The sequence below is a fragment of the Pantherophis guttatus genome, chromosome 3 (genome assembly GCF_059756535.1).
Source record: "Pantherophis guttatus breed Tessera chromosome 3, ASM5975653v1, whole genome shotgun sequence".
Lineage (NCBI taxonomy): Eukaryota > Metazoa > Chordata > Lepidosauria > Squamata > Colubridae > Pantherophis > Pantherophis guttatus.
In genome coordinates this window covers 70,249,068-70,273,818 of record NC_142065.1, presented here as the reverse complement: position 1 = coordinate 70,273,818, position 24,751 = coordinate 70,249,068, and the positions used below count along the sequence as shown (strand labels likewise).

The window sequence follows — 24,751 nt, the reverse complement described above, 5'->3', positions numbered from 1 at the left end:
TCTGGACATCTTACACTTCAGGAAAGAAAAAAGCAAAAACTAGAAAAGCAGATCATATATATCCACTGCGGGGCGAGGTGGGGGATACACATCAAGCAAAAAAGACTTAATGCAGTAATAAAAGGTACATTTTTCATACTGATAAATATCTTAAATAAAAATGGTCAAGATGTGACATAAGTCCACATTTCTCCACGTGGTATCCTTCCTATGTGCTGAAGTTGACAAAGTTCTAGTTCACACACAACTGGAACTACAGTGGAGAACATTGGCCTGCTTCCTGATTCAGCAAATTATATAAAATTAATATATTAAACTACTGAATATGGTTGAAACATATAATCAACCAACCATCTGATAATACCTTTATTCTTTAATTGTCTCCTTCATCTGCTTAACAGACTGAGAAGAAGTGCACGAGAAGACAAATGGGAAAATAAATAAGAAAGAGAAGTTGCATTCTTTGCCTGCAAATGTGCAGTTCAGTGTTTGATTGACTTGTTTTCATGCTTGAATTATGAACTAAAATATGTGCCTGTCATTGTTCATGAAATCCTGAGTTGGTAGATTTGCCTAGGCACCTTCTAACACCTTGACAACTAGGTGCAAATGACACTGAGACCATACTTATCACATCTAATAACCCAATTCTTCTTGTTGTTGATATACAGTTCCGTTATTAATTATTATTGTTGTTGTTGGTCTAAAACAGATGTTTAGACTGAGTTTGGCATTTTTCCTATTGAATCTTTCCCAACAATGAGATGGGCTTATAATTATCATTAATATTACCTTAGGAAAACAGCATTTAGCTTTTCCTTACCTGCTGCAAATCTCTTTTTTATAAGTGAAAAACGATACCCAGCTCCAACAAGTTCAATATCACAGCTGGACAGAGTGCTCCCTTCGCTGGTGAATTGCACAACCAGGGGTGAAGGTTTACTTGGTCCCTCAGATAACTGGAATCGTGCAAGCAAGGAACCCACTCCTTCAGACAGAAAATTCATTAAAATACATTAATATAGAACACAATGCAGTCTTGTGCCCATTAGAAGGCCCATTAGTAAAATACTGGTGTAACATTAGTTTTGGATTGCATCCTAGTCTTTTCACATGACAAACTTATGCCCTGAGATAATTGAACTTTGAAACCATTTTGTAAACTTTTTTTTAAGGCATGAGTAACTTTTTTTTAAAATTTGATTTATATGTCGCCCTTCTCCGGAGACTCAGGGCGGCTTACAATGCGCTAAGCAATAGCCTTCATTCTTTTGTATATTTATACAAAGTCAGCTTATTGCCCCCACAAACTGGGTCCTCAATTTACCTACCTTAGAAAGGATGGAAGGCTGAGTCAACCTTGAGCCTTGGCGAGATTCGAACCTGCAGTAATTGCAGCAGCTGGTCTTAATAACCAGCTTAATAACAGGGTGCCTTAGACCACTGTACTACCAAGGCTCTTTTGTTTTGAAACTTAAAGTATTCAAGCTTAAATCAGTTTATTGCAAATTATGCTTTAAGCCATTTGAGCCACTCGTTGAGGAATTTAAACTACTCTAAATTGCAAAATGGCAGGGTATTCAATTAACCCAGGGGTCTCCAAATTTAGCAACTTTAAGACCTGTGGACTTCAATCCCAGAATTCCACAGTCAGCATGCCAAGTTTGGAAACCTTTGGATTAACCTACGGTATCTTTGGAATTCACAATTTATCTCAGATATACTGGATGAATCTGAAAGTCTTGTATTAGTATAACTATTACAACATGTAAATTTTACAAAGAAGTTACGACTGTGATAAATTAAGCTATGTTTGAAAACTTTGGAACAGACTAAAGTGTTTTGTATCATGGAATCAGTCCATGGTTCAAAAATATTAAATATATCTCCCATTAGTAATAAAAAGTTTATTTTTTATATCTATTTAGGCACTCAGATAATATTGGTTTGTTCTGTTAGAGTTCTGTTTTGGTTTAATATTCACAAAATTGTTAACTGGGTGTTACAAAGATAATTGTTCAACATATGAATATATTTTTGAATTATATAACAACATTCTTTGTATTGTTTGTTATTGATTGTATTGTATATATCATATGTTTTCTATGCTTTCTATTTCTATTTCGAGTTGAATACCTTAACTACTAGACTAACTGGACCTTGAAAAGATATGAGTGATTGGTCAAAGAATGATGAAAGAATAGAAAGTTTTACCAGGAATATAAACTTGTATGATTACCTCCATTTTCAGATTTTTGAGAAATATCAGGAATTCTCCACAATATCCTTTGTTGTTCAGTATTCCTAAAAATATGAAAAAAAATTGCTCAAGATAGAGAACACTGAAGAACACTTCCAGCAAAATTGTATTCCATTCTAGAATATACAGTAAGCAAATTTGAATTTGAAATGTTTAGCATGCCATGCTCTAAAATGAGTTTGTTAGATTTATTTTCTGTATTTTAAGCTTAATACTAAAATGTTAAGAATTCAGTTAGTTCCAGATACATTTGTATTCTGTACATACCATATTTTTCGGAGTATAAGACGCAACGGAGTACAAGATGCACCTACCTTTTTTGGTTGTTCTTTTTTAAAGTTTTTTTTTAATTTTTTAGACAAACACACATACAAACATACAATGTATTTTCTTTGAACAGCGTATTTGCTGGTTCACAAATTTAAACAGTGTTTAGTCATTTCAATTAAATTTACAATTTCTATATTTCCTTTTTGCCATATTTATTCCTCATCTATTTTTTTTTAAAAAAAACCAATATTACCCTTCATCCTCTTCTCTAATCTTAATCAAATTCAATTTTTCCCTTCTATTCTATATTATACCCCTTCCCATTGTCATCTATTTTTATATCCATCCTCACATTGGTTAATTATTTAATATTACAATTGTTTAATACAAATTTAACATTTTTATATAAATCTATTAGTTATAACTATCTTTTTTGTATATTAATCAATATGAACATGAATATTCCAATTATTTCCATGCAATCCAATTTCTTACAAATCAATTAATTATATTTACCAATAATAATAAACCAAATAATTTTCCCCATATGTTCCTCCAAACCACAACTTAACCATTTCTGCTTTCCACACAATATACAATTAATAGTATCTCAATTATTACAATTCCCTAGTTAAATAGAACTTTTTTTCTTTTGTGTTTTAAAATCTTGAACTCTCCTCTTTTGCCCTAAATTTCCCATTGTTTTCACCTACCTTTTTTGGTGAGCAAAAAGAAAAAGAAATCTCTCCCTGCCTCATTTTGTCATGTTGCAGCAAAGAGCCTGCTTTACTTTCAGTTTTGTTTTTTCAGGATAGCTAGGGGAAAAAAAAATCTGCTCCAGCACTCTTTGGAGCTAGCAGCAGAGCCCTGCGCAAAACAGCTGAGAGCAAATCAGCTGAGAGTCAGGAGGCCGATCCAATCAACTTGTGCTAATTAATTAACTTGTGCTATGATGAAGCTGAAAGGGGCTGTTTTTTCTTGCTGTTTGCTTGCAAGGAGGTAACTGCTGTGAGGCACAGGCCAAAGGGTGGGGGCCAGTGGATGGGCAGGGCTACATTTGGTGTATAAGGTGCACCTAAATTTTCACCCCCTTTTGGGGGGTAAAAAGGTGCGTCTTATACTCCGAAAAATATGGTATATCAGAATCAATAACTTGTGATACAAATAGTACCATAGCAACAATAGACTGCTTCCTGTCCATTACTTTCCTGCAATTAAGTCTACAGTGAGATTTGCCAAGGGAAATCTAAAAAGAAAAGAGATGGATAGGTAGGTAATCCTTTCTCTTCCCACTCTGTATGTGTGTTTTTAAATTGAGGGCCAATTTTATATATTTGATTTTAATTGGTTTTAAATTTTATAAATCTATGTGTTTTTAATATGGCTGTACACCGCCCTGAGTCCTTCGGGAGAAGGGCAATATAGAAATCTAATAAACTTTCAAACTTTCAAACTCTGGCAAACTTTCTCTTATTTCTCTGCAATCTGTCTGCTGTATTTTTTTCCTTGCTGAGGCATAGAAAACCATTGAGAAATGGTTGAAAGATAGGAAAGAGATGAAGCAATAGGAAGTAAACAAAATGACCAAATATAATATGATGGAAACAAAGAACAGACATAGGTCAACAAAGATCAATAGTAGATAGACAAAAGGGAATGACCAAATAAAGAAGAGTCAAAATACAAAGAGAAATGTATATTACAGTTGCAACAAACTGGACATGTATTGAAATGGATGTTTATATGTTTTTATGTTTTGTACGTTTCATTGTTCTGTTTAGTTTATACTTATAAATAAAAAATTGGAAAAAAAAAAGAACTTTCAGAAAGCCCACTTTAGAGCAGCTTGAATTAATGTGTAAATAAGCTGTTTTTACAATAAAGGTAATGGTAAAAGTTAAAAAAAAAGAAGAAAACCATTGAGAAAAGTCTCATCACTGCCACTACTAGCTGTAAACTTTTAAAGCAGGGATCAATTTACAAATTATGGAGAATCTTAAAAGAGCTTTTGTTTGTAGGAGTTATATTTTTTGATATTTACTGAACTCAAAATTAAAATATTTGTATTACGTTTCAACATTGGCTGGCAAATAATTTTGATAGTTAGGGCCCTTGAGAGGGTTTGGGGGGATTTCTAGGGATCCTGAGACCACACTTTGAAAAATATTGCATTAAAGCAACCGTATCTTGAGGCTTCTGTTTAAAAATTGCCTTAAGGAGTTGACTCACTGAAGTCATGGCCTTTTTCCCCTTGCATTTGTGAAGAAGCCTGAAAAAAGGCATGGCTGCCCTAATAAATTGCAGAGAAATACCACACTTTGGTCTGAAACCTTTATTAATAATTTACGAAATGTATATACCACACAACTCCTAGTGACTCTGGGCTGTTTCCAATTGTAAAAACACTTAAAAACAAATAAGAACACAAGAAATATCTTAAACACAAAAATAAACCCCCAAAAGGAACAGAGATGGCTTTTTCTGAACGCCATTCCCTCTTTCTCATCATACTTGAAATGCTAAATTCAGACAAAGTTGTGCCAAAGTTTTAATCAGCATATGGCTCTTCATGGCTATAGTTTGCCAAGACTATTTCAGTCTCTCCAAAGGTTTTGCTCAACTTCAGTTACCAAGAAAATGCATTTATGGAATAAGAAAGAGGCAAGGGACACCTCTGGTTCATACCAAATGGCAGGTGGAAGCACAGCTTGTAATTTTGTCACTCCACCATCGATAGGAACAAGGAATTGCACATTGTTTAAAGCTACTGGTGTAGTCATTGCCTCTATATTATACTTGTAGTCAATGCGTAGATCTGTGCTTGTGGGTTCACACCGCCAGTTCACTGCAAGATTCAGGGGAGTAGATTGAATACCCTGTGTTGATACCTTGTAAGACAAAAAGAACATTTAGTATCTGTATGAGCCATCAGACACAGAAAGGAAAAGAGTGTGAGAGAAATGTTTCATAATGAACCCCTGAAGGGTTTATGATTAAACTATGATTAGAGACTCTGCAAGATCAGAAAGGAGCTCATACCTGGTATTTAAGCATATCCACATTATAGTATGTTGCTTGTGGTTTCTGTTCAGACACTTTCTTCAAGTGAGTCATCAAATTTGGCATGTTTACCCAGAACTCCTTTGTGTTGGCATCAGCATGAGTGCTGTCACTGCATTAATTTAAAACAGGAGGAACACATGCCATTTTCATCAATGCAAAATATTTGTCAGTTTTGTATTAAAATTATAGCTAATTCCAGCTGCAGAATTTCTCTTTAGGCTAGGGGAAATAAACCCCACAATGTGTGATCTAGTCGTGTAAAGAAGACCGATGGACCGATGTCACAGTCTCTTGGGGTAACAGATTGTTTTCTTCTGAGTATTGAAATAGTGTTCATGCTTTTTAAAAACGATATAGAATAGAATAGAATAGAATAGAATAGAATAGAATAGAATAGAATAGAATAGAATAGAATAGAATAGAATAGAATAACAGAGTTGGAAGGGACCTTGGACATCTTCTAGTCCAACCCCCTGCCCAGGCAGGAAACCCTACACCACCATATAACCTAACCTAAGTATTACACTAGAGCCAGTTTGATTTGGGAGCCTTTTCAAAGAACATTTTAAAAAAAAGGTTTCAGTGCAATTTAAAAATTAATTAATAAAATCAACAACATAAGCCGTAAACATGCCTTATGCAAAACTTGCAAACATTACTGTTTCCTGTAAAAAAAAAAAGTTATTACAATGATATTTACCAGCAAAGAAGTTGAGGATTTGGCAAAACATGTTCCAATCTGTTGTAATTTGTCACACGAAATGTTAGAACAGCTGGAGCGGGGTTATTGGCAAAATGTCTAGTAATTCCCGCAGGAAATGACAGCACCATTTCTCCGGTAATCTTTACTATACATCTTCAGAATCAAAAGAATGGCAGGCAGAAAAAAAGAGCACACAAATTATGCATAACTAGCGAGTTTTGAATCAAAACATATGCATGTATAGTTTGATTTCTTATTTTCAGCATATTCTACTCTCACTTCAGACATCCGTATAGAATTAATCTATCATACACTCATTTGGAAACATGAAAAGTGGTGCTCAGAAATTTGTGCTATTGTTAAAAAGAATGCAAGTTCTTCAAATGTGTCAGAATTACAAATTGAGTTATATCCATAATTTTCATCTTTTAAAAAATGACTACAAAAGGTAGTCAAAATGTTTTAGAAAGCAGTTTTTAGAAAGCAAGATCAATGGCAAGGAAAAATGTATGAGGCTACATGCTTTGATTTATTATGTTCCTCTGAATTACATGAGTATCTATCTACCTTAGCATGAACAGAACTGATGAGTGTCCTAAAGATGAAAGGTTATAACATATGGCCTGAAGTAGCCTTAGGATGTACTTGTGCTGTTTTTAGTGATTCTGAAAATGTGGTACAAAACTAAGGAAACTATCTCCGGGTTAAATCTGGAGTTGCATAGTGTAGACTTTCACTAAGTGTACTTCTGAGGGCAAAAGACTGAGGGAGAAATATGGCACTTGCTCTCCTCTTCTATTTCCAGCTCCTAAGCATTGGAAATTTGCTCCAGGTTTCCCAGAGACTGATAGCATGGGGGTGGGGGTGGGGGAGTAATAGGAAATCTCTAATACAGTTCATTATCTCCTTCCACTCATGTGAAAGTACATTAGATCCTAATTTGTCATCTCTGGATATTAAGGGATATTTGAAGAATTAAGTGGCATATTAATACATGGACGTTAAGGGGTATATTAAGAACTCTGACAAAATGGGTAGCATTAGGAAGAATATAATTTAGTCTTGGAAACTATAATTTAAAGGACTGTCATTTTTTGAAAAATATCATGTCCCATTGCCATTCCACATTTTTTCCCCAACATATGTGTCTGATGAAGGTAAACATCTTCTCTAGATTTGTTGCTATATTGTGAACAAATGCTCCTCCAGAGGAAATGGGTGGTATAAATCCAATTCTGAACTGCTAACTAAATGGGAAGAGGAAGGGAAAAAAGGCACAACACTTACTTGTTAGGATCGGCTCCTTTGAAGTATGCATTGACAGTTTCAGTGAAAGCTGCAGCTACAGGGAGGGTGTCTTGTGCACCCATTGTTAAGGGGCTGGGTCCTCTGGAAGAGCCTGCAACCAATGAAACCCAGACAGCCTTTTTCTCACTAAATCTTTTTTTAAAAAAATCAATTTCAAATCAATGTTAAGAAAAGATAGAGGTGGAGTTAAAAGCACAGGTAGTCCTTGATTTACAACCACACTAGGGGCCCAAAAGTTTATTGTTAAGTGGTGGAATCATTAAGTGAGGCATCACATGACTACAATTTGTGGTTTTCCTGTTGGCTTTTCCACAGACTTTACTTGTCAAGAAGCCAGCTGGGAAGATCTTAAATGTGACTATAGGATGTTGGGACTTTCATAAATACACAACGGTTCCTAAGTGCCTGAATTACAACCACATCACTGTGGGAATGTGTGACAAGTGCAAAGGCTGATGATCAGTCACACTTTTTTTTTTTTAGCACTGTTGCAACTTTGAACAGTCACTAAATGAATGGTCGTTTGGCAAGGACTACCTCTAAAAGCAAACTTGTGGGTTTTTTTTTTAATCACAAAAGCAGTCTACAGATATATACAATATTTATACATTTCTTTAAACAGCTAAGCCAACATAACTCAGACAATATCAAAACAAGAGGGATGCCTGAAACATTTTAATTGAAACACAGTTTTTTGCATGGTTGTACAGTAGAACATGACCATTTGGGCCAATCATTTGAGGATTTATATAATGGCAGTCTAGTGGTAGTTGAATTTAAGATCATAATAATCTGCTGGTAATAGTGAGTACTCAAATGTTGCTTAAAGGACAATGTATATCAGAGGTCTTCAAACTTGGCAGCTTTAAGACTTGTGGAGTTGAAGTCCACAAGTCTTAAAGCTGCCGAGTTTGAAGACCTCTAATGTATACGAAGGAAAAAAAGGGGAAGCCAACAAGAGAAAACCTAAAAGTGTGTGGTGGTTGCCCCATATGATTAGCCAAAGAAGACTTAGTGTTTAACACAGTGGGTCTCAACCTTCCTAATGCTGCGACCCTTTAATAGAGTTCCTCATGTTGTGGTGACCCCCAACCATAAAATTATTCCTAAAACCATTGAAAATATGTGTTTTCCGATGGTCTTAGGCAACCCCTGTGAAAGGGTTGTTTGACCCCCAAAGGGGTCCCGACCCACAGATTGAGAACCACTGGTTTAATAGATCTGATTATGATGTTCAGAAACATGGGAGAATGGCTGGAGAATGACAGCCTTGGCTGGAAGGAAGAACAACCACGCTAAGAAAGACCATTTGCCTTGCCATTCCTTCCTCCTCTCCCAGTTTAAAACAAGGCAGCGCCAAAAATTCAACAGATGAGTTCTCTGAAAAAAAGGAGAATGTATTCCAGTGGAAATTACTTTGAGATGTGCAGTTAGTTTTTTTGTTTTATGAACCTCTGAAGTTGTCGACTAGAAATCCAGAAATTGAAGTCCTAGCATATCTGGAGGGTTTCAGGTTTGGGAAAGGCTGATTATTATTCATATGGATTATACTAAAAGAACATGCATCAGAAGCATTATAATAATTTATGACTTTTTTAGTAATAGTGTCTAAGCTATAAGCAATTGTTGGCTGCTATTTTCTTAATAGCCAGTATATGCAGATATACTGTATGATGTCCATATGATTTTTCTATTATATTTGATTTAGAATAGTGAGAAACTGAAGGTCAAATGTTCCCCTCCCATTCCTGATACATCAATGATTACAAGAAAAAAAAAACTCTGGGTTTTTGTATATTACACTTACAAATTACAAAAGATGAGAATTTCATTAATTAATCATCTCTTTTTAAATACTTAAGCAATAGCGTGCTTCCTCTGGCAGTGTGCATATATTTTAATTTTCAAAGAATACACTGGGATTAGGGTCAAATTTAGAAACCAAGTCAGGAAGAAAAGGTACAGATTTATTTTCAGAGCCTATTATGGATATTGAATCCTTGCATACGATCAACAAAAAGCTATTCTATGATTTTAAACTAAAACTAGAAGATGACGATTTAACTAGAATGGGTTCAATTCAACTGTTACGACAGTAAAATAGACTTGAATATATTATAGAGTTGTGAGCAGGTGTTTTCTGTGCAAGAGGAGACCATATTTAGTAGTTCAGAAAGCTTCAAGATTCAACCCAGTAAAAGATAGTAATATATAGTAAAGCATTTACTATAGCAAATCCCAGCCATTTAATTCTCTAAGTACATTGTTAAACAGCTTTGTAGTGCTTCTATCCATCCCTCTTTAGGAATTTCTGCTTTCTGAGTTCTAGGTTCCCCCCAAATAGGTAATTTTTTGCATCGGGAGTAAAAACTCTATTCCACACCTTCTCACTGACTATCCTTGCATTTTATGCATTTTAACTTTTTAGTACTCCTCAGTTTTTAAATATCCTATTTAATGAAAGTCCTTCATCTCGCCTGCCTACAATATGTGTGCCCGTTCAGAGAAAAATGTAAATACATTTATGTACATTTAAACTTCTAAAATAAATAAATAAAGTTCTATACATACATATGAACATAAATTAAGAAATAAATTAAAATAACTTATTTGTTCCTTTTTAACAACGCAGTAATAGTAATAATAATTCTTTCCAAACACTTAGAACCCGAATAATTAGAAAAGTCCTAGTCTAAAGATTTTTTTTGGGACAGATCATCATCAACATCATCATCATCATTATCATCCAAACTGTCAGAGAACAAAAGTGTTTATGTAAAAGACAGCCAATAACAAGCACTGATGCAAATTAAAGACTTTAGTAAAGTTACTAAATGTACAGAAAACAAAAAGTGAATATCAAAATGGTGTAAAAAAAAGTCCTGAACAAAATTCTGGTAAAGAAAAGCATTATATGGTGAACTTCTGCAAAAGATCAAGGGGAAAGTGGATAAAGATAAAATCTGGCAATGGCTTATAATTGGAACATTTAAAAAAAGAAATCGAAGGGTCCACTTTGGCTGTGCAAGAGCAAGCTATTAGAACTAATGCAATCAAGGCCAGAACTGAAAAATTAATTGATTAAAAATGCAGATTGTGCAAAGAAGTAAAAGAAACAGTAGATCATATACTTCACTTATGCAAGATGGCACAAACTGATTATAATCAATTGCCAAAACTGATTCATTGGAATATCTGTAAAAAAAATTATCATATACAAATTATGAAAAATTGGTGGGAATATTAAGTTGAAAAAAAAGTTGACAATGAGCAAGTGAAAATATTATGGGATTTTCAAGTACAGACTGATAAAGTTTTAGCTCATAATACATCAGACATAACTGTGGTTGAAAAAAAAATGTCTGGATAAATTATTGTGGCAATACTAGAGGATAGTAGAATAGAAGATAAAGAATTGAAGAAGAACACAAAGTAACAAGATCTGAAAATTGAAACGGAAAGATTATGGCATAAAGTAGCTACGGTGATCCCAGTTTTATTGGCATACTGGGTGCCATACGAAAAAATCTTGGGCAGAACTTAGAAGAGGAAAAAAAAATCCAGCTGTCAATTGCAAAAGGCCACAATACTTGGATTCACCTATATACTACACAGATGCATTATAAAATCCTAGATTCTTAGGAAGAACTTGATGCGTATGGAGACCAACATCAGCTAAAGAACTGGCAACTCTGACTTCACATTGTTGTGAACAGATAATAATAATACTGTACTGTATTTTTGTCATGCAAGTGAATGGAACAACTATGCAACAACAGGGATTAAGCCTAAAGTAAAAAAATCTGTGATTTAGAATTTGGCCAGGTCCCATTATAACTATGGGCCATCCACTGCTTCTTGAATACACGAACAGATATCATCCTCCACCAACTCTCAGCCCATCACAAATATATGCCCTGCCTATGATTTGAAGCTCTGCTTCAAAGATACTATTTCTATTCTGAGCAATCTTAAACATTTCCAAGTGATTGATCTATCACATTTCATTCCAATCTAACATAACCCTAGCACTATTTGACTACAGCATCTTGCATGCTCCCCACACCTAAGCACCAAGTTTCTGCCTGTATGATTATTTCATCCTTCCACTTTCCTCCTGTTCTTCTTTCAGTTGACTCATTGATGGCTCATAAAGGGAACAAAGTCCAAAAAAGTTTCCTGACTACCATGTGATTCCCGTTTTTGCAAAATAGCTTTGTTCTATCCTTACATTTTCAGGTGACCATAATTTGCATAGGCTGGTTGAACCATACCCTTATTTCTTTCTCCTTCTGTGTTTATTGTATTGCAAAGGCTCCCTCCTCCACACATCTCTTTTTAAAACTCTTTTAGCTGCAGTGTAGGCATGTTGGAATACAGGTACAAAATTTCAGTAAATAGCAATAGCAATAGCACTTATATACCATTTTACAGTCCCCTCTAAGCGGCTTACAAAGTCAACATATTGCCCCCAACAATCTGGATTCTCATTTTACCCACCGCAGAAGGATGGAAGGCTGAGAATGGAATTTCTTTGCTTCCATGAATCTGAATCATCAGTTCTTTAATACTGCAAAATTAATACTTATTTTGTATGGAAAGAACAAAAATAATCTAGTATAGGTAGTCCTCAATTTACAACCACAATCAAGCCCAAAATTTCTGTTGCTAAACAAGTTGGTTGTTGTGAGTTTTTTCCCATTTTTACAACCTTTTTTGCCACAGTTGTTAAATTGCAGATATTAAGTGAATCATATAATTGTTAACTGAATCTGGCTTCCCCCATTGGCTTTGTTTGTCAATAGCCGGCTGGAAAATATATAAATATATGTCACTTGCCAAGCCCCTGAATTTTTATCATGTGACCATGGGGATTCTGCAACATTTGTAAGTGTGAAAATCAGTTATAAATCACTTTTTCAGTTCTGTTATAATTTCAAACAATGATTGTAAGTCAAGGACTACCTGTACAGAGAATGGGAGAATTGACCTTGTGAGAAATAGGCAGGAACTGTTATACAGATAAAGAGGGACTGAAACTTTCCTGAAGTCCTGGGAATCAAGATAGTATTTGGAAAAGACTCAGGCAGGGTTCTCCTTGATTCACTGGGATATAACAGGGTGGGGAGAAAAAGTACAATCAAAGTAGCTTATCTCAATAAAGTGCTAATGTAGAACATCTGCCTATGACAGTGATGGCTAACCTTTTCCAAACCAGGTGCCCGAAGTGTGCGTGAATGCGTGTGAATGCGCGTGCATGGCCAAACCCCCAAATGCAATGCGCATGCATGCCCCAAGTACGTGTCTCGCCCTCGCGCATGCACACACGCCATGCATGTGTCCCATTCCCCCACATGCATGCGCCCCCATGCCCCTGCCCCCCCACATGTGCGCATGGCTGCCCTGCATGCGCCCCACCCCCCACATATGTGCATGTCCCCCACATGTGCCCTGCCCCCCGCACATGCACAACAGAGACCCAAAGACCAGCTGGCCGATGGGTCCATGCCACCTCTGGCACACATGCCATAGATTCGCCATCGTGGGTCTATGATATGATGGACATAATCAATCAAGTACACTTCTAGTTTTCTTGGGGAGTTGATTTTTTTGGTCTGATCAGTGATGGGATTCAGTTTGTACCACTTTGGGAGAATCGGTTGTTAACTTTCTGAGCAGTTTGGTGAATTGGTTGTTGGAAGAGATCATTAGGGCAGAGAACCGGTTGTTAAATTATTTGAATCCCACCACTGGGTCTGATCCACCCCACAAGGCTGACATTATTTATTGTAGCATCAAGGTAAAAATGGGCAGGAGGAGGAGAGAATAGGCCTGTATTAATGTTAATGGAGAGAATACAGAACAACTGTGCTTGCAAACATCTGGGAAAGCACAGGAATAGAATGGGGATCAGTCAAAAAGTAGCAAAGGAAAAGATATGGATGGGTGGACCAACCCACAAAGAGCCAGACAATGAGCTTTATCTGCCCAAATGCAGAAAGCAAGAAAGAGGGGAAGAACCAGTCAAGTTCTATGATAGCCCTAGATTGGTCCATCTGATCACCAACCTGATCCCATTGACAACCCTCTGCCATACAGAGAGGAATTTGTAAAGCTGGCTTCAGAAATGGCCAGGAGCTGTAAAGGAGGCAAGCAGCTTAGACCAGCAGCCCTCAACCTTTTAGGCATCAGCAGCATGGAAAACCACGAGGGAGCATAGCTTTGCATGCTGCCTGCATTCTGCAGATGGAGTTTCACTTGTTTACACAGACCGGTTGCTGGCATTTGGGGACCCCTGGCTTAGGCTCTAGAGTTTTGCCTAGTTCATGAAGAACAACAGAAGATAGAAGTTGGAATTTACCAATAAATTGATAAACATTTAAGACAGGAGGCACACAAGGAATTACACTTTTTCATTTAATTTCCTACAGATAGTTTTTACAGTTTTGAATAAACTCGTTTACGAATATATGGTCTTCTATATTCAGGCTTCTGAGGGTTTTTTAAAATTCTATTTTTGACTTTAACATTTTTGACTTAATGTTTAAGAAACATTAAGAATTGTAGTAAGTTATTACTTTAGCACTCTTTGGGTGTTGTTGATTGTATCCCTATATACTATACTTCCTGTATTTTTAATTACTTTCATTATTGTCAAAATATAGCAATACATCTGAAACAATTCAAGTCTGTTTTTTTTTCTTGATGCATATGAGGCAAACAATTCTAAATAACATGTAATTATTCACCTGAAGACCAGCATTGTGCCAATGTGTCAACGTTTGGATGTAAACACTCTGTTGAATAAGCTATTTGCAAATAGAATCAGGCTTTTTTTTTTTTCAGAAGATAAAAATGTTCTGAAAATACACTGCTGGGCAGAAATCATGAGTAACAGCATATGAATACATCTATTATGTAAGTCAATTTCTAGTCTGTCTCACTCTTAATACCCAGATGCACAGATATGTCAAAAGAGAAAAGCTTCATTTTCCAGAATAAATGCATGGAGAATTGCTATTCACTTCAGTGCATTTCTTTTTAAGGATAAATATTACTGTCTACTTAATTACCACAAATGCACAAATATTTTATTATGTACCATACTGCAGAGATTTCTTCAGTTAGCCTGGTATAGAGATTAAGGCACTATAGAAATCAGGGGGCCATGATTTCTAGTCCTGCCTTGGTTATGAAGGCAACTGCTGACTTTGAGCCAGTCACAGTCTTTTAGCCCAAGGAAAAAAGCAATGACAAACCACTTCCATAAAAGTTGTGGAGAAAACTGCAGGGGCTTGTTCAGTAAGTTGCTAGGAATCAAGGCTAACTTGAAGGCACACAAAAAAGAGATTTGTTCCTACAGAGTCAGTCACCAAGACCAGAGTGTATCTTTTTAGATATAGAATTGGGGTGTTGATGGCTATTAATCATTGGCTGTTGTTGCCTTGTGATGCTAAGCCCCTGACTTCTAAGTACTGGATAACCTGGGGTAAATCAGCACTTCTGCAAAGCAACACCCAACAGCCACCATATAAATACCACACAGAATAGCCCAATGCACACACTTTGCTAGAGAGAAGCTCTCTGAAGATGGGGTCCAGTCCAAAAGCCCAGAAGACAAAACCTCTGGTCCAGGTGACAAACCCAGATTGGATCCTGCAACAATATCCTGGGGCACATATATTTGCCTTCATTTGTGAGATTTGTTCCTGATTCTTCCAAACAGCTATGAAGCAATGCTCTTTACATAATTTAATAGGCAGTCAAAAAATTAATAGGTAGACAAATATTCTCTTCTATTGTCCCAAGTGTTGCTGCTGTCTTGTGACTTCTAATAAGTTTCTGTTTTTCCAATCTGTTCCCAACCTAGGTAATCTATTAGCAGCGGCTGGTTATACCACTGCTACTATTGCCCTTTGAAGAATGGGACACGGTGGGATTGGAGTGTTAAGAGGAAAACAGCAGTTTAATGCATAGGCAGAAGAAATTGTTGTTTGCAGATACCTGGAAAGTGACTACTGTTCCCCCCCCCCCAAAAAAAACATTGTCCTGGAGACAACTTTAATTTATTCATTTGTCAGATTTGATGGGCTGTATGCTAAAATAAAGCCAGGTCATAACACACACATGAAAGTAAATCAGGAAGCCAATAATTGGGGAGTGCGTCTGGCAAGAACAAAGAATGCTTATCTACAGGAAATATGCATGGGTAAATCTTGTAAAAGTAACAAGAGTTAGACAACTTGCAGACCTCTGCTAACAATTAGGAATATAGATGGCCTGCAGCCAATAAAATGTGTATTAGATAACCCCTGGGGCATTCATTAGCCAAGGTTTAGGAATAGGGACAGCTAGAGACCAATAGAACAAATTGTAGAATTATTACTAAAATGTTTATTAGATGATATTACTTATTATCTCGCCTTGTTTCGCCTTTTCTTTTAGTGAAAATGTATAAAGCTTACTTAATCCTTAGTTCTTGGTTTTTGGCATTTTGGCCAGGAGCCCTTTTCCTTGGAGTACTCCAATAAAAAGAAATCAGAAAACCTGCACCTCGTGTCTGGCGTCCATCATTGGCTTCGGCACCAGGCTCAGACCCGAATTGGGGACAACAGATTGATATCCTGTTTTTTCTTTCAGGAACTCATTTTTTTCTAAACAATAACAACCCTCTGAAGGAGAGGAGATAAAAGACAGTGAAAGGCCCAAAGGAAGCTTCAGGGGGAGAGGGTGGATTTTAATCCGAGTGCGCCATGGCAGTTAGAATTTATCTGGATCAGTGGGTACAATCCATGTACTATATTTAATGTTACAGATGTAATGCAAAAGTATATGTGCATGGGCTTGCATTAATACATTTAATAAATAAGTGACTGTTAAAATGGTATTAAAATAATTTGTCTAATGTTGGTTGATCTGTCTGACTTTTGGTATGCATTCTGGGTGTGCTCTTTCAGAGCCCATTTAAAACTGCAAAGTTTGTGCTAACGTCTGTTTTTCAAGTTTTGCTGACTTACCTCTAAATTAGTGGATTTGCTTCTTTTCTTGTTCACTATCTGGCCATATCTACAATTTCTATTTATTAGTGCAGTTAATATAGCCACAGTTACTATTTATTAATAGCAATAGCACTTAGACTTATATACCATTTCACAGCCCTCTCTAAGCGGTTTACAGAGTCAGCATATTGCTCCCAATAATCTGGGTCCTGATTATTAGCACTAAAAGTGTTAATACTAATATTATTAAATATTAGTATTTAAATTTTTATATTTATTAATACAAATAATTATTAAAAGGAATTTTGCATTGGGGCACTGAGTACAAAATTACTTTTAATAATTCTTTGAAAACGGGGGTGGGAGGGAAGCCACAGCATAGTTTAAGATTTTATTTCTGTTTGTTCTTTTCAGGGAGAGATTGTTTGCTCCTGTTAAGCTGCTTAAACATCTACGTAAATTGTAACTGAAAATATATTTGTTTAATAGATTACCTTTTGTTGTTTGTGTGTCATTATACTTGCCTATATACTGTGTTGGGGATTAATTTAAGAAATTGAAACATTCTCTCTATTGAGAAAGTGAGGGGTTATTCCTGATTACTGATTCAGTCAATTCTACCCTTTAATAGATTTTTAAGATGTTTTGAAACAATTTTTAAAAATAAACTAATTGAAATTATTTTTATTTTGCAACTTTGGCATTGTATACTAGTGAATATGAACTGTTCCTTATAAATTCTGGCAGTTCTGGAGTGAAAAACAAGGTAGTCTATTGCTTTTCATTGAAATATGGGTCTATATTGTACTGAATTCAACAGAAGATTAAAACATTTTATGCTGATATTTAGTCTACAGCAGTGGTGGGTTTCCACCAACTCAGCCCGGTTTGGGTGAGCCGGTAGCGGCAATGGTGAGCTGAGAGCAAACCAGTTCTCTCTTCTCTCTGACAGTTAGCTTGGCATTCCTGCCCGCCCCTGAATTATACATACCTTATATTCAGTTGTTTTTAACCCAGCTGAAAGGTGCGGCAGAGCGGATTGCTGCATCTCAGCTGTTCCGTAATACATTGTGCTTGCGTGGAGCACAAGTTTGATGTGCATGCAAGCAAAGTGAGCACATGCGGGCGAAGCATGCGTGAAGCGTGTGCATGAAGCGAACCGGTGGTAACACCGGTTGAAACCCACCACTGGTCTACAGGCATGACTTCTATTTATTTGGGACAACAGAATCAAGATTAATAATGGATTAGTGTCCAGAAAGGTAGTGCAAAAAAAGAGGGTTTTTTTCTTGCGTCCAAAAACAAATATTTGCAATTAATTTTCAATTCACCCTGTATAAAAGAATTTTGAAAGTAATAATTCTGACACTTTTTACTTTCTTTTTTTCCCCAAAATTCTCTTGTCCTTTGATAATTACAGAATATAATGCAACCTGAACAAATCCTCCCATATCTAAGGAAAGAATAGAAGGTATGCATTTTGTCTTTTTTTTCTTTCATCTAACTTCCCAAAACTCAAACAATGTAATTATTTTGGTTGAAATACATACTGTATGTTAGAAACCTTGAAGTTCTGGATCACTTATTTAAATTTTAGATCCACATTTCAGTTTTATCTCTCTCTCAGATTCTGTTCTATTAGAAGTGCAGCTACCATATACATTCGCAAGTAAGTTGACAATTTTAGATGCCAAAATATACCCCAGAAATAAAATAAGAGCTAGGATTATTTGGTGCCTCTCTTGTCTGGCCAATATGTGATATATTATTAAACCCATTGTTATTATATGATTGACTTTCTTGCATTTTTCTTTTGCAAACCACAAACAGTTGGTATAGATAATTTCAGGGCAGTGGAAAATAGCACTAAAACAGTTGAATAATGGCTCATAACTTTGCTTCAAAGTTAAATATAACAAATGCTTATATATCAAATGTTATTTAGTTCTTATTTGAAATAACTTCTGAAGTTATATGCTTCTATTAATAATGGCTCATAACTTTGCTTCAAAATTAAGCACAACAAATGCCTATATATCAAATGTTGTTTAGTTCTTATTAGAAATAACTTTTGAATTTGCATGCTTCTATTCTCTACTCAGCAATTCATACTATAAATATAACTTACATATAATTTATTTAACAGCAAGAGTATTTGATTATTCAAGGGTTTTTAAATTAACTTCTGTTTTTGAGAATAATAAATTCAAAAACTATTCAAAAGCAATAAACCACTGGAGATGCTTTATATTATGGCCAGGCCATATTCCCCCCCCCCCCCAACAGATGAACTAGAAATACAAGCTTAAGCATTTATTTGTTAACATCTAAATACAAAGCTGAGTCTGGAAGTACTTCCAGATTGGAAAACTGATTTGGGGGGGGGGCAATACTACCCATCCCAAAGAAATTTCAGAGTCTACCTAACCAAAAATACCTCTTTTGTGTGTGGATTAAATTTCAATTTGTTAAATACTATCCATCATATTATTGAATTCAAGTCATAAAAAGTACTTAGAAGAACTCATGAGTCATTAATGACACACACAGCTCTTGGCTCAAAGAAAACAAGCCCATTTACACACACCGCCATACAGTATACAGGTAATAGGCAATATTCTCAAATATTTAATGCTGCTTTTGTACAGGGGCTAATAGTTCTATTCTACAAAGCTCTTCCTGACTTCAACTCAACAGCTGCTTTTTGTAAAAGTGCTTTGCAGAGGCACTTAGGATGTGGTTGTACATCACTGTTAGGGTAAGACGTGCATGTATGTGCATCTGGTTCTGGTGAGGGACAGATTTACCAGGGATCAACAACACAGCATCTGAAAGGCATTTTCACTTCATGGAAATCTACTTAAAATCCATTGATGGAATGGAATGGAATTCCATTGACTTCATGGAAATCTACTGAAAATCCATTTCCCCTTTCAGATGAGTAGATGGCAGTCAATATATTTATACCTGCCTTTCTCTTAAAACACTCAAAGTGACTTATAGTGGAAGTAAGTTTATAATATAACAGTCATGATATAAAAGATGAGAAGGAAAGAGGGAAAAATAAACATGATTCATTTGCCAACTATTTGCACTGTTATCTAATGGCAATGTGGAATCAGGAAGAACGTTGGGGAGAGAAAAATCTAATGGGGGATTTTGCTAGCAGGTTATAAGAAGCCCTTGTAAGCCAATTGCCAAGAAAGGAAGTTCTGGATAGTGGGTAGGTATGCCAATTTTTAAATAGGTACACCAGGTACCTAATGTCCATAATTCCTAGTTAGAGTGGCCAAGAACATGATGATGGACACCAGCCCACCTGAAAGGTATAACTATGAAATGTTATTCTTCTCTCTTTTATTGAAGCAATTTTCAAGGAGAAGCAATCTGAATAGGCTCCATGTATTTCTGTTTGTAAAAGCCTAATCTTTCCCTTCTTAAGGCATAATAACATCTACATTGAATAGAATTAAGGTAATAATAATAATAAGTCCTCAGCAATGTTTGAAGCTCCAGTCTTTTTCATTTTAAGGAATTTTAGTGCTGATTACTCAACTATGAGATCTAAATAATCTTTATAGAATCTGCTATTGCATCTCCATAACAAAACAATTTCAAAGGATTGACATAGGTAGTATTTTTTTACAATTTTTAATGATAAAAAAAGTTTTGTTTATAACTAAGATAGCTTGGTTAATTTTTAATTTCAGATCCATAGAAGGAATTTTTCTTATTTATCTATTGGATCTCTAAGACAGAGCTAATATTATTTTTATGCCTTTTAGTTAAAAATTCTTAACTTGTCTGGGAAACTCTTTCAATTTCACTCATTTTAGAGACAGGACAAGATGTAGTGTGATTAGTGGGAGTGGCACCTTAGCTTCACCGGCTCTGACATGTAGATATCCAAGCAGCTTATAAGGGTTTCTATTTAATATCTATATGATATTTCTGTCTCCTCAGAGACAGGCTAGAACCTAATTATTTCTCTAAAACATCTATGGATCCTGTTTTATGCCAAATTTATGACAACTGTGGATAAATATATTCAGAGTACAATAGGGTGTTTGAAGCTTTCTTGCTCTTGTAAAAACAAAACATCTTTATCAGTTACTATCTAATTAATAGGAGTCTTGTTAGAAATGTAGGGAAAGTATATGCAAGTATATGGTTAAATCAAGCACAGTACTGGCCACAATGTAGAGATGTGTGTAGTTCCCAAAGATTTTGGAAGCGAAAATAGCTAAATGGCTATTAACCCTAAATTCAACTAGGCACTGAATCTGAGACTACTGGAACAGAAATAAGAGCTAAAACATTAAGCTACCCTTCTTCCTTAAATTATTCGGTAACTTTCACTAAGATCTGTATAGTGAAAGCTATGGTTTTCACAGCAGTAATGTATGGCTATGAGAGTTGGACCATAAGGAAAGCTGAGTGCCAAAAAATTGATGCCTTGGAATTGTGGTGTTGGAGAAGACTTTTGAAAGTCCCTTGGACTACAAGGAGGTCAAATTAGTCAATTCTAAAGGAAATCAATCCTGACTGTCCTTTGGAAAGACAGATACTGAAACTGGAGCTCAAATACTCTGGCCATCAAACGAGAAGAGAGGGCTCATTGGAAAAGACCTGATGTTGGAAAAGATTGAAGGGAAAAGGAGAAGGGGAAAGCAGAGATTAAGATGGTTGGATGGTGTTATTGACGCAATGAACATGAATTTGGGCGAACTCTGGGAGACAGTGGAGGACAGAGGGGCCTGGCATGCTATGGCCATGGGGTTGCAAAGAGGCAGACATAACCTGGCAACTGAACAACAACAAAACTTTAAACTACTTCTGAAATGGGCAGAGTGGGAACCTCCAAATGTTGAAGTCTGATTATCATAAATCAATCAGCTGGAAGGGACCTTGGAAATTTTCTAGTCCAACCCCCTGCTCAAGCAGGAAACCCTATAGTTTGGAAAATAAGTTGAAGTTGACTCCCTCTTCTTTGTGGCAGCCCCTCAAATACTGGAGTACTGCAATTATGTCACCCTTAGTCCTTCTTTTCTCTAGACTGGTCATATCCAATTCCTGCAACCATTCTTCATACGTTTTTGTCTCCAGATCTTCAATCATCTTAGTTGATTTTCTTTGCACTTTTTCCAAAGTCTCAACAACTTTTTTGTAATGTGGTGACCAAAATTGGATGCAGTATTCCAGATGCAGCCTTACTAATATACCACTTTATAACACTTTATAAAGTGGTATTAATACTTTACGTGATTTTGATTCTACGCCTCTGTTTATACAACAAAGAATTGTATTTGCTTTTTTGGCTGCTGCTGCACACTGCTGGCTCATGTTTAAGCGATCACCCACTAGGACTCCAAGATCCCTCTCAGAGTTACTGTTTTTGAGCCAGGTTTTGCCTATTCCGTACTTGTGCCTTTGGTTTTTCCTACCTAGATGTAAAACCTTGCTTTTCTCCACATTAAATTTCATGTTGTTGGATAGGACCCATTGTTCAAATTTGTCAAGATTTTTTGGGATTCTGAGCTTGTCTTCTGGGGTGTTGGCTATTCCTGCCAGCTTAGTGTCATCTGCAAATTTGACAAGTTCCCCTTCTATTCCCTCATCTAGGTCATTTATGAAGATATTGAAGAGTACTGGCTCTAAGACAGAACCCTGGGGTACCCCACTGCTTACCTCCCTCCATGTAGTTGCAGTATCATTAAGGACTACATGTTGAATATGGTTTGTCAGCCAGTTACAAATCCATCTGGTGGTGGTGCTGTTTACTGGTATCCCACATTTTTCTAGTTTACCAAGAAGTAGGTTGTGGTCTACTTTGTTGAATGCCTTGCTGAAGTCTAAGTATACTATGCCCACAACATTTTGCTGGTCTACTAATTTAGTCACTTTGTCAAAGAATGAAATAAGATTGGTCTGGCATGATCTGTTTTTAACAAACCTGTGCTGACTACTAGTTATAACTTTATTTGTTTCTCTATGTTCACAGGTTTTATTTATTATTTTTTCCAGTATCTTCCCAGGTATTGATGTTAGGCTGTTTGGTCTGTAGTTTCTGGGTCTGTTCCCCCCCCCTTTTTTTTTTGAAGATGGGAATCAATTCTATGACACTTGTATTGTTAATATTGCTTACTTTGATCTAGTGCAATGCATTATGCATGAGACTGAATGTCATTTATAAGCTGTAATTTATATAATATGCTGCTGCTTCCTTCCAATGAACATTACAGAATGCTTTGGAGCACAGCAACACTGGCTCCCTATAAGTGTCTATATTTCTTCAGCTTGGGAACAATGTACTGCAGAAAGAGTATATTTATATTGAAATTGGGCTATAAAGCTCTTTAGAAAAATCATAAAAGTCTTTATCATTCAATCTTTTGTATTAATTTAATGAATCCCAATATATTTTTAAGAATGTGTTTTATATTTTTAATTATGTTATTCAATTTGAAGTGTCAGTTGCTGATTTATTGTGTTTTGTTGTATTTCAAACGAGCCAATTTAGGCATCAGAAAAACAACCTGAAAATAATTCCCATTGCATCTGAAATCACACATTTTATAGATTTAGTGCTTATTTAATTAGTATAATGGAATATGATTCATTTATTAGAGATTTATCTACCATGCGTAGTTATATAAAAATGTTCTTGTTTTATCTCTCTTTTTTAAAATAACCTTCTCAAATATTTTGTTTCTTGGTTGGAGGGAGGCAATTTGGCATAGTACAGAAACATTGGCACTGGAAATAACAGATGCTGGCTGTTTTGTCAATCTATAACAGTGGTGTCAAACTCACGGCCTGGGGGCTGGATCCGGCCCACGAGGTGCTTAGATCTGGCCTGCAGGGCTGCCCTGGAAACAGCGAAGGACTGGCTTGCAGTGTCTCTGCCAGTGAAAATGAAGCTCAGGAGGGCAATGGGTGGCCCTCCTGAGCTCCATTTTTGCTGGCAAACAGTTGCAGGAGGCTGTTGCAGCCGAAAACGGAGGTTGGGATCCCGCTTTCACCGGTAGAGCACTTGGGCCACCACAGGCACTCCCGACACAAGTGATGTCGAGCTGGCCACAGCCACCCTGGCCACACCCACTCCAGCCCCGAAGTCAAACACAACCCAGATGCAGCTCTCAATGAAATCGATCTATAATATAATCTGCACCAGTGATTGGAATTTTTGGTGGGTGGGGGTATGTCTGGGGATTGTCATGTATGTTGGGCTTGGTCTGTGGGTGTTATGTGAATTTCGTTGTATCGGTACACTGTGTATATACGTACAATGACAATAAACTTTACAATTACAAGAATTCCAGTTTTTTTAAAAAGGCTGCAATAGTTGCAATAGTGTAAGGCACTGTTTCTCAATCTTGGCAACTTGAAAATTTGTGAACTCTATTGGCTGGGGAATTCTGGGAGTTGAAGTCCACATATCTTCAAGTTGCCGAAGTCGTGAAACTCTGGTAGAAGGGAATGAAAGCACATTTGTCAAATTATTTGGTTGTCTTTCTTGATTATAGATGATTACCCAACCATTTATTCTACAAAATTAATTGAAAACATAAAATTATCCTGCTCATCCTAACAGAGACTGATTTGTCATTGTTTATTGCCCAGATTGTACATTCAATTCATTTTCAATCAATTCCATTTTCAATCAATTCCATTTTCAATCAATTCCATTGCATTCTTAAACATCTCGAAGTGTTCAAGCCTAATTGTGCCCAAATAACTAATCTGTTTTCAGTTATGAAAACAGCCCACTTGATCATTTAATTGTGCATTTAATCCAGCATTTGATCTAAATAGTTATGAATACTATCACTTTAATGAGAAGATCTTTTGGACTTATGGAAGAGAGAATCCAGGCTAGAAACCTGCTCTGTTTACTACCTCAATATCTTCCTCCAAGTCTGAAGAAGTCAGAGTAGCTTAAGCACAAATACATAAATTATGTACAGTAGAATTACCATTTATAACTGGGGAAAGCAACTTGATATGATTGTCATTGTTTACTGTAGCAAATAGAAACAATAAAAACCACAAGACTATAAAGAGAAACAATGAAAAAAAAACACAATCTTAGCAGAATCATATCTACACATAACCAGCAATTCTATTATTCTTCCTCTCATTTTTAAT

The 24,751-nt window shown here is 36.1% G+C and overlaps 1 protein-coding gene across 16 annotated transcripts in view; it reads right to left on the bottom strand.

Annotated features, from left to right (window-relative positions):
- The window catches only part of SGIP1 (SH3GL interacting endocytic adaptor 1), a 125,053-nt gene that overhangs the window by 7,118 nt on the left and 93,184 nt on the right, over positions 1-24,751 (bottom strand). For all 16 annotated transcript variants that reach the window (XM_060689959.2, XM_060689961.2, XM_060689964.2 and 13 more), the window contains 6 exons: positions 7,584-7,695; positions 6,294-6,449; positions 5,570-5,702; positions 5,216-5,418; positions 2,240-2,304; positions 824-988 (listed from right to left, as the gene is read on the bottom strand). In XM_060689959.2, coding sequence (XP_060545942.1) covers positions 824-988; positions 2,240-2,304; positions 5,216-5,418; positions 5,570-5,702; positions 6,294-6,449; positions 7,584-7,695 — 834 coding nt within the window. The remainder of the gene's footprint in view (positions 1-823; positions 989-2,239; positions 2,305-5,215; positions 5,419-5,569; positions 5,703-6,293; positions 6,450-7,583; positions 7,696-24,751) is intronic.